General features: G+C 47.6%; 1 protein-coding gene across 1 annotated transcript in view; it reads left to right on the top strand.

Annotated features, from left to right (window-relative positions):
• The first annotated feature begins 538 nt into the window (after nt 1-538).
• pde4dip (phosphodiesterase 4D interacting protein) overlaps nt 539-14,805 on the top strand; it is a 35,781-nt gene continuing 21,514 nt past the window's right edge. Inside the window, exons 1-17 of the mRNA XM_064332104.1 lie at nt 539-2,849; nt 5,153-5,290; nt 5,685-5,804; nt 6,113-6,205; nt 6,338-6,547; nt 6,672-6,830; nt 7,167-7,271; nt 7,543-7,680; nt 7,931-8,110; nt 8,698-8,892; nt 9,251-9,442; nt 10,002-10,098; nt 10,211-10,287; nt 10,389-10,505; nt 10,694-10,813; nt 11,016-11,122; nt 11,281-11,420. Of these exons, the coding sequence (XP_064188174.1) occupies nt 1,596-2,849; nt 5,153-5,290; nt 5,685-5,804; nt 6,113-6,205; nt 6,338-6,547; nt 6,672-6,830; nt 7,167-7,271; nt 7,543-7,680; nt 7,931-8,110; nt 8,698-8,892; nt 9,251-9,442; nt 10,002-10,098; nt 10,211-10,287; nt 10,389-10,505; nt 10,694-10,813; nt 11,016-11,122; nt 11,281-11,420 (3,442 nt within the window). The 5' untranslated portion in view covers nt 539-1,595. The remainder of the gene's footprint in view (nt 2,850-5,152; nt 5,291-5,684; nt 5,805-6,112; nt 6,206-6,337; nt 6,548-6,671; nt 6,831-7,166; nt 7,272-7,542; nt 7,681-7,930; nt 8,111-8,697; nt 8,893-9,250; nt 9,443-10,001; nt 10,099-10,210; nt 10,288-10,388; nt 10,506-10,693; nt 10,814-11,015; nt 11,123-11,280; nt 11,421-14,805) is intronic.

Genomic DNA, 14,805 nt, shown 5'->3' with positions numbered 1-14,805 from the left:
AAGGCTATGAGCTCATTCTGCTCCTCTCTGCTCTACTGCTGCAATACTCTGTCTACCAACAGTGTACTGTAATGTTTTGAGAATGCAAATTCAGTTGAGGGATATTTATGCAAGGATTTTATTTTATCATACTCGATTTTCAACAAGATAATTGATTGATTGATTTCTTTTTTAAGCGATTCATTTGTATTTGTTCAGTTTTTCAGTGTCTGCAATTTGAGACAAAAATTGCAAGATTAAATTAATTTATGGAAGCTACAACACAAAGGCAGCTATATAAGAAAGGGAGCATGAACAGTGTCACCACCAGGCTGTGAAGATTACAGGACTCCACAGACTACAGGTTTCTCTGTTGAGGGTTCAGTGTTTTTAAAAATTATTTTTTTAAGTAATTAATTTATTACAGCCTTAATGTGCGCTGCCCTTGCAAATTAGTTTATTTTTCATAATGTAATGTAAGGTTACAATAACCTTCACAGAGAAATGACAGAATAAGCACCCCTATTCTTGTAATGGTACATTCCGCAGTTGCGACGCTGTAACTGCAGCCTTGCCACATCATTTCTGTCTGCTCGGTGGATTTGCCTGTCCGTGTAGTTGTTTGTCAGCCACTTTCTTTATGTCTGATAAAATGAAATTATTGAGACACGGCTCTTGATAGATTAGGTTATATTTTCAGGAATTCGGCGTTTCAAATGGTGTGGAATCGGGGCTGTTTTAGAGCCGTATTGAAGGATTATCTGTGATGATATTGCTGAGCAGCCGATCTTCACATGACAGCGGCTGGGATGATGAAGACGGCGGCGTAAATTTTGCCTACTGAGAAATACAAGATAATTCGCGACGGGTGAATGAACTGCCGATTTCTCTTTATTTAGAAAATAATGATTATATCAATGACTGAATTTAGACTTCATATTCTTGGATCGGGATTTCCTATTGCAGAATGGCAACGCAAATCAGCATAACCACATGCGGACTCTGCGTAGACAAGGACCCAATTATCATCCCTGCAAACATTTTGCTTCCTGTATGAAAGAAGAGTTGTGCTCCGTTTAATATAGTTTACATAATTGTTTTGCACATGTAGAGCACCTTGTAGTACTACTTGTACGTTACCTCCTGTTACAATGCGCAACGTTATATGAAGGTTTGCTGATCGGAGCTTGCTGTTTGTTAGCCTGTCCCCATCCTCGAGAGTCAGTGATGAGATTTTTTTTTACGGACACGTCGCAACGGAACTACTGACTCAAACTTTTACTGCGCATCATAATTTTTTGCGTATATAGATGCTGTGATATTTTTGTATTTATTTTCCAATTCTGCAGTAACGCTGCTTGCTGGTCTTCTTGCACTGAAAAAAAAAGAAAACAAATAGCACTTTGAATTGTATGTTGTAGACATAGAGCGTATTTATTAATTTATATAAAGTTTTTTATTCATATTTATGGGGACTACCTGAAGTATAGTATTTTTTGAAAAAGTAAACCACAGATACAAGCCACTTTATCTCATTGCCCATTCCATAGCAAACCAGCTTGAATACAAGCCAACACTGATTGTAGTTGAGTGACCGTGAGTCAGATGTTAGTGAAATGAAGGATCTGTGTAGGATCTGCGCTCGCGAGCTATGCGGGAACCAGCGGCGCTGGATTTTCCACCCGGCCTCCAAGCTGAACCTGCAGGTGCTGCTTTCTCATGCCCTGGGCTGGGAGCTCACCCGTGACGGCAAGGGTGAGTTCGCCTGCAGCAAGTGCACCTTCATGCTGGACCGCATGTACCGCTTCGACACGGTCATCGCCCGCGTGGAAGCCCTGTCCATCGAGCGCCTGCAGAAGCTGCTCCTGGAGAAGGACCGGCTCAGGCAGTGCATCGGCGGCCTGTACCGCAAGAACAACGGCGAGGACCCCGCGGCCCGGCCGGCGACGGACGGCAGCAAGGCCGCCGACTGCACGGTGGACATCTCCGGGCTGCACGACGCCCGGTACAACGCCCTGCTCCAGGAGGACCTCACCTACTCGGTGTACGAGTCGTGGGCGGAGCACGAGGAGCAGACCGTGGAGGCGCACCAGCAGCACCACTGCCACCTGTCGGAGGCGTCGGGCCCGCACCGGTCCAGGAGGTGCCGGGGCTGCGCGGCGCTGCGCGTGGCCGACTCGGACTACGAGGCCGTCTGCAGGGTGCCCAGGAAGCTGGCCCGGAGCACTTCCTGCGGGCCCTCCACCCGCTACTCGGCCAGCGTGCAGGGCAGCGTGTGCAGCGAGGAGCCCTCGGGCGCCGCCACGCTGGTACCCGAGTCGCTGCCGGCCACGTCCGAGAGCGACCGCACCCTGATGGACACCGACCAGGAGAGGGCCAGCGCCGGCTCCTCCGTGGAGTCCCTGGAGGTGGACGCGGCCCGGGCGGCCTCCGGAGAGGGGGAGGCGGACGCGGACGGGGACGGGGACGCCAGGGAGGACCAGAAGTCCGAGTCGCTGTCGGAGGAGCACGTGTGCCCGCGGGGCGGTAAACTGGACCTGGCGCTGGTCCTGGCGCGGAGCTGCGAGTACAGGCCCGTGCGGACCCTGCGTGGGAGCAGGCTGCCAGTCCTGGTCAAGCCCGTCTCCCCGGAGAGCGTGTCCTTCTCCGAGCCGGGCCTCCGGACCCCCTACGGCGGGGGCTGCGAGTCCGGCACCTGCTTCCCCGAGCTGGGGCCCCCCCGCATCCAGCCGGACCTGCAGCTGGAGCTGGCCGAGCTGGGGCCCCCCCGCATCCAGCCGGACCTGCAGCTGGAGCTGGCCGAGCTGGCCGAGCTGGAGGAGCTGTGGCAGGACGCCTACGTGGAGTACAGGCCCTTCGGCTTCCGCCAGGTATCGGCATCAGCTTCAGCCATGCGAGCAACGCACCATTTCCGCAAGACTGGAGCATTTGCACCAGCTGAGGTTTCAGAACGCCTCGGTCATTCGCCGTGATGAGGGCCACTGGGGTTTTTTTTGCTCAAGACAGGAAGTTTACATCATTGGTTTTTTATTCTTGCTTATTTGTTTTCTTCTTTTGACTTTTTAGACAATTCCTAAATGGGTTAAAGAGGGAGGTTAAATCATAGATGTAATTATCATAAAAACGATGAATTATCATTCTAATAATTATTGCCATTAATTCTTTTTGTCATTATCTATTTAACTTTATACTGGTGACCATAAATGACTACTATATAAATATATTTGTACACCGGTTACTTGACTAGGAATGGGCAAAACACAGTGACAGGGAGTGTCGCCTCACTATCTCTACACGGCTAAGATTTAAATTCACAGGGGTCTTCACAATCTGCTCGTGTACCCGCTCTGACATCTTAGGATGTTGCCCTTGTAAACATCATGGTAACATTAGTGTTGCCATGGTAGTAGTTGTTATGAATAACACCATAGTTCAGGCCATACCCTCTCACTCTTTTTTCCGCTCGCTCTCTCTCTCTTTGTGTCTTCCCAAGCTTCTATTGTTTTGTATGCAAATACTGGCTGCAATGATACATGAATCCTGATGTGTGTAGAGTAATGACAGGATAAACATTAATTTTTTCTTGTTCACAGATTGTTGTTCATATTTATAAAGACACTCGTCATCACTTTGTCATATAGTTTAAAAAAAAAAAGTTATATAGGAACTCTTTAGAGTTTTTTATTATTTATTTATGTATTAATTTGGCAAATTCAAAATTAGACTCAACACTTAAATCACTCTTTGTAATAAGTGCATGAGGCAACTGTCACAATTGCTGTGATCACAACATGACCCCAGATAGCCACTCTCAAAGATCAACCTGCTATATATGTAAAACCACTTAATTATTAATCAGGTTACTTATTATATTACATTTTAAATTATTAAATTACTGAATCAAATAAAAGCCTTTACAGTTGGGGATTCACAGATGGATGCCTTCAGTTTCCAACATCCTTGTTAGTAAAGTAATTTGTTCTCTCCCTGAAATGTTGGATTGTTCCTCGTTTGAATCTTAAGTTTAGCATTCCTTCTACTTTGCTAAGTCCATGTCCACTAAAATAGGTTAGCGCAGTGCAGGCAGCCATAGAGCAGTAGCTGTCCTGTTTTCACAAAGAGCCAGAGGCGGCATCTCCATTCTGCACAAGACAGGCTTTTTATTCAGGCCTGTTCTGGCCACAGCTGTCTGCACAGACTACAGGCACGCTGGCTAATATAACATTGACAGTAACAAATAAGAATTTGGAGATTATTAAGGGACAGAAGCTCACAGAATGTCTCTGCGATGTTTATGCAGCTTTCATGACTTGTGAAAGCAAACATCAATCTGCAGCATATAGGCTTTTGTAGGATGGAGCTGAAGACTTCGGGGTGTGATGTACCTTTGACGTGTAGTTTTATGCGATAACGATGGCTGTGGACTGTAGCATTGGGACTGTCAGCAAGAGGCACGTGAATGGCACACTGCTCTAGGAAGGAGTGTTTCCTGAGGAAGTCATAGTGCACAGTGCTAACCCAACAACTTTCCTTTCTCGCTCGGTGGTGTTTGAGAAGAAAAGTCTACTCTGTCGCATTGCAGGGTTGGGGTATTGGCCAAACTATGTTTCAACTCATTCATGCAATAGGTGGCCTGCAAGGCTGGATCTTTGTTTGTAGTAGCTCCTGTAGGTTGGATATTTGGCATGGGTCTCTCTTCTGCAACTGATTTTGTGGCCTGAAGGATTAAAAGCAAGTTTGTTGAGTTTGTGATCACAGTGAAACTAGAATGCTGACTGGACTGTATCCTTCCACCCCACTGATCGTGAGAGACCCCACTTTAGCCACTGTATATATAAACTATAAAGGGTTCTTTGACACGCTGGTCTCTCAGTCTTGCCATCTCTCACTTTCACTTCGTTTTTATCTGTCTCAGGGCACTGTTGGCAAAATGCCTGCACCACATGCAAATGTTATGCAATGATTTGCTGAGTATCTTCCTCTTATCCCATATAAAGTAATCCTTAGTGTGGGTAAGGTTACTCATTCTTTGTTGTGCTGAGAGTGTTGTGCTTACAATCACGTGTCCTGGTGCTGTTTTGGTGAGCTCCTGATGAAGTAAAAAGCATGCACATAATTACAGTGCTGTTTTTCAAACTAATGTGGATGCTGTGTGTGTCTGTGTGTGTTTCAGAATCTGATCGAGGAGCAGCAGACTCAGCTCAACCAGTATGAGTGTGCAACCGGTCAGTGTGTCAATGAACTGCAGAAGGCCCAACTCCAGGTGCAGTCCTTGCAGGCCAAGATCCAGGAGAGCGAGACCAACAACAGGGTACAGTATCAAACACAGGCAACAGATATCAACCACACACTCCAGCACATGACCACAAATCTTACAGACATCATTTTTGGTCAGACTTGTCTTATGTGTTACAATGATTAGCCTGTTCTATGTACTAGCCCCTTTATTTGCTGTTTTTGTGGTTGTGTGTGTTTTTGTCTGTTAGTCTGTTTTGTGCGAATTTTTAATCTATGCACTCTGTTAGTCCCTCTACAAACAATGACTGTAACTGTACATGTAGTTGACCCCTGTAGTGTTAGTCTGCATACATAAATGTAACTGTGATTGTGTGCCTGCATGTGTGTGCCTGCATGTGCATATGTGTGACTGTATGTGCGTGTTTGTGCGTGCGTGTGCATGTGTGTAACTGTGTTGTGCCCATCAGAAACTGCAGGAGAAGCTGTATGAGATGGAGGCGGAGCTTTGCTCCGTCAGGCAAGCTGCTCAGCAGCAGGAGCGCACCATCCAGGGCCTGACTGACTCCATCAGCTCCAAGAGCAGCGAGGTGAGCCCCGCCCGCCGTGAGCGTGAGGTCACACCGCGATCCATCTGTTACCTTCACTCAGAGAGGTGACATAATCTGTGGGGGCATAATAATCACACCGCCCATTTCTGTATTCTACACGGTCCGAAAGGTAGGACATGGCACGTTGTGAAGTGAGAAATTGCAGTCTTCTGATCTTCTAAAGGGGCTTTGGGCATATAACTCAAGTAACAGTGGCAGAGTTCTTCAGTCTGTTTGATTTTCTGCAGGCATATTTGAGGGGGGCTCAGTTTTCTCCTGCTATAAACCTTACATTGTTGGTTCCCCAGGCGGAAGAACTGCTCCGTGTCATCGAGGGGCAGAAAGGCATGCTGTGCAAGCTGAAGGAGACGGTCAGTCGCTACCAGCTGGAGACCCTGCAGGTGAGGCCTCCGTCCTGCTGTAAGCGGGGTGTAGGGTCAGGATACAGATATATTAGGGCCAGTGGTGTCCCCAGCGTAGAGCTGCGTGCAGGGCCCTGTCCCTCACACCGTGTCTGCGTCTCCCTGGTGCAGGGGTCCATGGCAGAGCCTCCAGCCCTGCAGGCGGAGCTCCTGGCCCTGCAGAGCTCTCTCTTCTCCACCCAGCTGGAGATGCAGGGCAGCCAGAGGGCCCAGCGGCAGGGCCAGCGGCAGGCCATCGACCTCGCTCGCGCCCGCGACCGCCTCCAGAGCGACCTGCAGGAGGCGCTGCGGCACGGGGAGGCCACCGAGAAGCACAACCAGGTCAGCGCTGCGCTGTTAGCCTCTGACTCTTATGGCTGTCGTGTGTGTGTACAGTGGGTGTGCTTATGTGGGTGTGTGTGTGTGTGTGTGTGTATATGTGACTCGTGTTCCTCTCTTCCTGCAGGAGATGCGCAGTGCTCTGAAGCAGGCAGGGGCTGACCTGCAGGAGAGGGAGGGGCAGCTGAAGGAGCAGGAGAGACAGAGGCAGATGGAGGTGGAGGCACGAGATAAGACCATCCAGCAGCTGAGGGGAGCCCTGCAGGACAAACAGCAGCTACTGCAGGTCTGAGTCTATTTCACGTGCCCTTACCAGCCTTCACATACGTACGCACACGCACGCATACACACATGCATGCACATGCACGCACAACTGGTATGAAATGAAACTGATACAAGCTAAGAAAAGGTGCTGTATATATAAAATACTGGAGTGTGATAAATAGTATGAGACATGGGTGAAAGCAGCTGAGTGAACCAAGAGAACTACAGCACAAAGAGCATGTGTGTTCATGCAAGGGCTCCTCTCACACACGTGCAGTGAGTGCTGCAGGCTGGGGTCATGTGAGAGGGTGATGAGCCTCACCCTCCACTCCCCCTCCTCCCCCCCTACCCCCCACAGGAGTATTCAGAGCTCCTGGAGCAGCAGCAGGATCCCAGTCAGACCCGAGACGCCATGCTGGACAAGCTGAAGAGCCGCATTAAGGACAGAGACCGAGCCTTGGAGGTAAAACTCCACAGTGACCCCTACTGGACGGGAGGGGTTATACACACCTGCACCCTCCACTTATGTGAAACACAGTGTGTTTTTTTTGTTTTTCAAATATTCCAACAGTTAGGTGATGGGGGAGGGGGTGGGAGATGCAGATGTTAAGGATCTTTTGTGAGGCGTTTGAGAGTGTTTGTGGAACACTGAAAAGCTGGTTTTTGGTGGTGGAGCGTGGGAGGTCCTTAGGCAGTGCTGTGACACAGCTGTTCCCCCCTCCCTGTCCCACCAGCGCTCCATCGATGAGAAGTTCCGCTGTCTGGAGGAGAAGGACGGCGACGTGCGGAGGCTGCAGCTGGCCCTCAGGGAGAAGGAGATGGACCAGGAGAAACTGCGCTGCGTCCTGTCCAGCAACGAGGAGACCATCTTGGTACTGAGCAAAGCACAGACACACAGCCTCTCACTTCACACATACTGCACTGTAATGCACTGTAATGACAGCTGCGCAGCTGTGTCTGTGAGTGACTCCCTGTCCGTTTCTCTTCGTGTCTTATTACCTGTCTGTGTGTCTGCCCTCTGTGTTTCAACTGTGTGTGTGTGCTTACACTGCTCTACCTGTGTATGTGTGTGTGTGCATGTGTGTGTCTGCGTGCTTACGTGTTTCTGCGTGTGTGGTTCAGCACCTGGACAGGCTGGTCCAGGGGAAGGAGCTGCAGCTGGAGCAGATGTCCACGGTGAGCAGGAACGTGCAGCAGCTGAAGCTGGATGTGGAGGAGAGACTGGGCCGCAGCCTGAGGGAGAGAGACTCCATCATCAGCCAGCTGCAGGCCTCCCTGCAGACACACAGCAAGGAGGCGCAGGTACGCCCCCAGCAGGGACCGCCCCTCCATAACCCCTGAACTCATTCAGTTCTTTCATCCCCTGCACAAGCTGAAAAATGTCAACAGTATTACAGCATGTCCTTACAGCACACATTCATCATTTCAAAAATGTTTTGCAAAAGAAGATTCAGCCTGATGACAATGACGATAAACAAGTAAATGCCAAAACTGTTAAAGGGAAACTGCAAGTTTATGTGGGAATGAGGAATCAGTCTGACGCTCATAGATAATCAGCTTTGTTGCAAACAGGCTGGGAACATTTTAACACAAACAGTGTCATCAGAAGGTTTGACTAATGAAGACACGGTTTGTGTTAAAACATTAGTCCGTTTGCGAACCGTGAGCTCCAGACTGATTAATTTCTCAGTTTTCCATTATCTCAGTTTACCATTTAATTTCTGATAAGCACCAGATCGGCGTGATATTCGCCAGATGCACAGTGATCTCCTTCCTGACAGTTTGTGTGTGTGTGTGTGTGTGTGCGTGTGTCCATGTGTGTGTGCTTGCGTGCATGTGTGTCTGTGTGTGTGCGCCTGTGTATGTGTATGTGTGTGTGTGTGTATCAGGACCTGCGGGCCGCGCTGCTCAGTAAAACTCCAGGGGGCAGCGCTGGGCTGGTGGAGGGGCTGAGGCTGCAGCTGCAGCTGAAGGAGCGCCTGTTCCAGCAGCTTCTGTCTGACCGCAGCGCTCAGGCCCAGCAGCACCAGGCCGAGGTGCAGGAGCTGCTCCACACTGTCAGCACCAGGGACCAGGGCCTCCAGGTAACAGCCTGCCGGCCTGGGCCATAGTCACTTAACCACCTTCACTGGGGCTCGTATTAATACACTGCAAACCACTTATTAGCTTTGCGGATGTTATTACAAGTCAGATGTAATGATGAAATTCATTCGGACGAACCAACTGCTGTTCAGATGTTGTTTGTTAAACACACTCTGCATACTCTTTGCATTTTAACACAAACTGGACTCTAGAAATGCCCTTTCCTCAAAGTGCCTTCTTTAGTTAAATGACGTTATTCTCCAGATGAGGGCGATACTGGATCAAACTGGTGAAGATTTTGTTTTTTAAACCCTGCCTCTGGCCTTCCTGCGTCTAAGCGAACAGCGTGTCTGTGTGCAGGATTCTGCAGCCCGCCTCAGTCAGGTGATCAGCCAGCAGACGGAGCAGCTGCAGGAGCTGCGCAGGCAGCTGGGCTCTAAGGAGCGGGAGGTGAGGGAGCTGAACAGGGAGAAGGAGCAGCAGGGCTGGGACCCGCACCTGGAGATCAGCCGCCTGCGGAGCCAGCTGCAGGAGAAGGAGGCCTTCATCCAGGCGAGTGGCACCCTGTTACTGAACTGTATCTGCTATACAGAGCTATACCTGCTGCAGCTTTTACACAGAGCTGTATCTGCTTTGCCTTCTATACAGAGCTGTACCTGCTACACCTTCTATACAGAGCTATACCTGCTTTACCTTCTATACAGAGCTATACCTGCTACACCTTTTACACAGAGCTATACCTGCTGCAGCTTTTACACAGAGCTATATCTGCTGCAGCTTTTACACAGAGCTATACCTGCTTTACCTTCTATACAGAGCTATACCTGCTTTACCTTCTATACAGAGCTATACCTGCTTTACCTTCTATACAGAGCTATATCTGCTGCAGCTTTTATACAGAGCTATATCTGCTATACCTTTTACACAGAGCTATACCTGCTACAACTTTTACACAGAGCTATACCTGCTATACCTTTTGCATAGAGCTACACCTTCTACACAGCACTAAGCCTGCTGCTCATTATGTGCGGAGTTACACAGCTCTCCAACCCTGCTAGATCTGCAGTTGTGCTGAGTTGTGAAGGCGCTTGTGGTGCTTGTTCTGTCACAGGAGCTCATGCAGGACGGCCCGCATTGCCAAGAGGAGCCCATGATCACGTCCAGGCCCACAGAGGAGGCAGCAGGAGCAGGGAGCAGGAGGCAGGAGGGTAAGTGTGGAGTCCAGTGGGGCTTATCCAGGGCAGCTCTGAGCCTGGACATGTCTGGGTTATGAAAGCGGTGCAGACTTGCTGAAGCGTGTCTGTGTGTCCCTGTGGACAGGGCTGGGTACACAGAGGGACGTCCAGGCTGTGCAGGACGAGCTCCAGCTGGTGCTGCGGAAGGAGAGGGAGGCCCAGGTGAGTAACGACAGAGCGGAGGTGATGCACAGGGATTTACAGCATCTTCAGAGTGCAGGTGTCATAAACAACTTCATCCGTCTGCCCCCCTGCGTCTGCAGCTGGAACTGTCCACCCTGCGGTCCGCGCTGGCCAAGGACAAGGAGGAGATGCAGACCCAAGCCGCGGAACTGGAGGCCCTCACCAGGAGTGTGCACATCAAGGAACAGCTCATAAAGGTGGGAGTACCGCTGTGACGTCCTGCTGAGATGTACTGAGATTTTTATTTTTATTTATTTATTTTTTGTTGAGATTTTTTAAATGTACTGTTGTGTGGTGTTTTGTAGAATGCAGCTTAATTTTTCTAATCAATTTGTACTTTTGCGTGTGTGCGCATGTGTGTGTGTATGTGTGTGTGTCTACACAGGACCTTCAGACCCAGCTGGTGGAGCCCTCTGGATTGCCTCTGGTGGAGAGGCTGACCCAGGAGCTTCAGGAGCTGAGAGAAACTGTGGCTAAGCAGGACCCCTCCACCCCCGATCCCCAGGTACTGTACTCTCCACGCGGGTGTCTGGGATACTGCCTGTAAACTGTGCTGTAGCCTTTTGTGGTGCCATGTGTCTTGGGTGGTAATGATTAAAGTCACACGTGTAACTGTGGTTGCCTTCGCATTGCTGCGTGAGGGGCAGTGCTCGTTGTCTCCTCCGAGTGGCTCCATCCTGAGTGGAGCTGATGTGGTGTTTTGGCAGAACGTTTTGGGGCAGCTGGTTTCAGACTACAGCAGACTGAATGATGCCCTGAAAACAGAGAAGCAGCTCTACCACAACCTGACACAGGTCCACTCTGGTAAAGACAGGTAAGAGGCCCTTGATAAAAGTGGCAGTAATAATGCCCGTCTAGCAGAAGCTGTGGGACCCACACAGTGCAGCATTGAAGGTGTTTGAATGAAAGTGAATGAAAGTGTTTGTCGAACGCTGCAGCCGTGTCATTGGCCTGCGTGTCCCTCTCTCCCAGCTCTGAGAAGAACCGGATCCTGCAGGTGGAGCTGGGCAAAGTTCAGGCGCTGCGGGGACAGCTCGAGGACGTCCTGCGGAGGGTTCGAGACTCCGCCCTGGCACCGCAAAGAGCGGCAAAGATCCAGGCTGACTTAGGAGGTGGGAAACGGCGGAATTACAGGCGCCGTCAGCAACAGGCCTCCTGCACTGCAGGGGGCGCCAGCACGCACTCTACATAGACACACTGCCATGGGGAGGTGTGGTGGACAACTGCCTTTACTAACACTAACCTGTGGATTGGTTTGGTGGTTTTACTAACTGAATTTGGCAATACACTCAACTCTCTTTATCTTTTTTATTTATTTTTTTTGCCAATTTTCATAATGAGATTCAGTGCGATTCTTTTGCCGCATTCGCCACATTGTCCATATGCTGTATGTGCGCTCTGGCCTTTTTTCCAGAGTGGGCTGCCGATGTTGTGGCTTGTGCATTGTACTCATGGGCATTTATCCTTATTTCATCTCATCCTCCTCGACACATGCTAACGAAGAGAAAAATAGCTGTGCTTGCTTTTAGAGGACAGATGGGTAACTGAAAGAGATGCTGCTTTGCTAGTCAGTGCATTCTGTGCACAAGGCACACTTTTATTTTAAACTTAGATGAGAAATGATTGTTCATTCTTTATCTTGGTCAGCACATTGCAATTTGTATATTTATTTATTTATTTGACCAAATGTCGTTTTTTTGCAATATTATTCAGGATTCTTACTTACAAGGAGTGTATTTGCAGGGAATTCATTGAAATGTTAACAGGAAGATAAGCAGGTTTTTGTGAAGTAGTGACATTTTGACCTCCTACCTACTTTCACATTGACTGCAGAAGGAATCCCTGCACTTTGTAGCTGACTTGATTCACTTTTGTATTGTAGGTATACGTATGTCCAGCAGGTCCGCCTTGTCCTCTGAAATTCCACTATCCCAAAATTGCTTCCTGGTTGCCCTGTAGATTGAGAAAAAGCTCAGTTCAGCCTTTTAGATATATCCTGTTTTGTCGAAGCAAACCCTTTTTGAGAGGGGTCTATATGGCCAGATAGATTTTGGATTTATTTAACAACATTGTGTATGCGGATTAGAAAAATAAATACGAAGTTGAGCCTCTTTTTTGTGGAAAAAAATCTATGAAAAATAAATTTGCTGTCGCTAGTACTGAAATGTTTTGGCATCGATTTCTCACACGCACGGGATTGGGTACGAAAGAGAGACACGAAGACGTGAGTCCAGTGAACTCTCCCTCTGTGAACTCTTCCCTCTTTCCCTCTCACTGCAGTGAGTCTGCTTGCATACTGTATGCTTACAGGCAGTGTGCTAACTGGGAGTGAAGCCAGGCCACTCCCCCATGCTAGAATGTGGGTGGAGCTGAGGGGAGTCACTGTCCCACTCTAGACTGTGCTGCTATCTCTGTCACTGTCTGTCTTCATTCTGCGTTCAGTCTCAACCCTCAGTAACACCAAAGGAATAGATTAAATTCGTATTTGCATTCTTCAAATTCTCATTCATTTTCTCATTCGTGTTTAAATATTTCATATTGGGCCAAGGATATGGAGCAGAAATTTGCTTTGAATTTGTATTCTAATTTATTATTGCATTAAAACTATTTTTTCGATTCGATCCGTATTTTTGTAGTTTTGCTCAGAAAATGTACGGCGAAGTAAATAACTGGGTAAAAGTTTGCGTATTTTATGATAGTGTAAATAGATTATGGATTGCTTGATGTAGTAACCCTCTCTACATGTACTCTGTGACCCTTTCTTCTGTCCTTTGCATGTTGAGTGACGCGGAGATACAGTTTGCATGGCTGTTTTGCTGTGTTGATACTGATTTATAGATTACTGTAATTTTTTCATTACGATTTTCTGGAAAGGTTTCACATATACTGTGTTAAAGCAAACATTTTATATACCACCTAATTTCACCAAATTTTTACATAAATCACCAAATTCTTTGTAATCCCTGCTCTCAAAGGTTAACAAAAACAGTCGCCCAGCGAAGTGATACTGTCACCTACCTCTTATGGCCTTTAGATTGCAAATGACTTGTTTCACAGAATCTCTTGGTAGAGTCAATAGCGGTCAGTGGCTATAGTGTTTTTAAATGCTATGTAAACTCTTCACATGACAAATCAAGACGTGTTTTGAGGTTTATAAGTGCACGGACACCTCACTCCAATATCTTATTGCTGCGTGAGAGTAAGTATTGTATCTTCAGCTCTGAAGTGTCACACAGTTGACACCATCGGCAGGAGGGAAAGCCCAGAGGTATGTAACAACCCCCCCCCCCCCCCACCGCCCCGTCAGGTGATCACACACCTAGCGCAGGTTTACTCAAACTCAATACAGAGATTCACTCCACAATGGTTTCCCCTTGTCAGAATCCCTTTCATTTTAAATGAACTGCATAATAAACTGGTACATCTAGAGGAAACAATAAAATGATTATAGTCAAGGCAAAATGCATCAGGCATGTTGGCAGTTCAGTATGTGTGCTCTGTTTTATTAAATAGCAAATGATTGATGAACTACATTTAATCAGTCATTATGTAGTTATAGGAAATCTAATGATTTTACCATTAAAGTACAGTTCATGTAATATTGGTGGGCCTATATTTTATATTTATGTTTGCTGATTAAAGTGAATTGGAAAAGAATGATTTTTTTAATGCCCAAATGTTCAGTAAACCAAGGCACATGTACATGAACTCCTCATCCCTGGTACTGTGGAAGCTACATTACTGCAGTTTGTCATAAGCTCTGTAACTCTCAGCCATGGTCTCTTCTAGTGATGTGAAACAGCTCAATAAATACACCTGTGATTCTGTGAGTTTGTGTTACAGTTGATTTGATCTATCACTCCATCTCCCCTTTGCCAAGTTTTTCATCCACTCCCTGTGTGATCGCAGTTAGAGGAGTGTTAGTGACCCCCTTCTACACACACACACACACACACACACACCCATGTTACAAAGACACTTTCAGGGACATATTTAAATTATCTAGATTCTAGAACATTCCTTTAATCATATCATGCCTTTTGATATTGATTAAAGCTGGTAAAACCAGCTGTTTAATATCACCCTGGTTTTACAATGCAGTGTAGTTGACATAATGACTTCACAAAGTTCAAATGAAGCACAACCCCCTAATTTAACCCTGGCCCCTGCTCAAATAACACAGACTGGTTGCTTTACCATGTGTGACTGTCTACATGTGCTGTGTATTTGTATGCACAGCAGCAAGGACACAGTTTAGTCAGTCTCCTGTATGTAAGCACAGCTAGTGTGTTCACAAGCAAAATCACTTTCATACACTCCCAAGAGTGCCACAAATCCCAGTAATATGTTAATAGTCACACCCCCTTATTCTGAGATATTTATTACTAACTGCTCTCACAATCCCAGAAGGCTATGTAATGCGAAGCTGCAAAACAAAGGGACACATTCCCATCTGTTATCATTGCCAGCAGTTCAGTGGTTACTGTATACCTAGTG

The sequence above is a fragment of the Anguilla rostrata genome, chromosome 4, assembly GCF_018555375.3.
Source record: "Anguilla rostrata isolate EN2019 chromosome 4, ASM1855537v3, whole genome shotgun sequence".
NCBI classification, from domain to species: Eukaryota; Metazoa; Chordata; class Actinopteri; order Anguilliformes; family Anguillidae; genus Anguilla; species Anguilla rostrata.
Note: the sequence above shows the minus strand (reverse complement) of the source record. Positions and strands in the feature narration are given on the sequence as shown.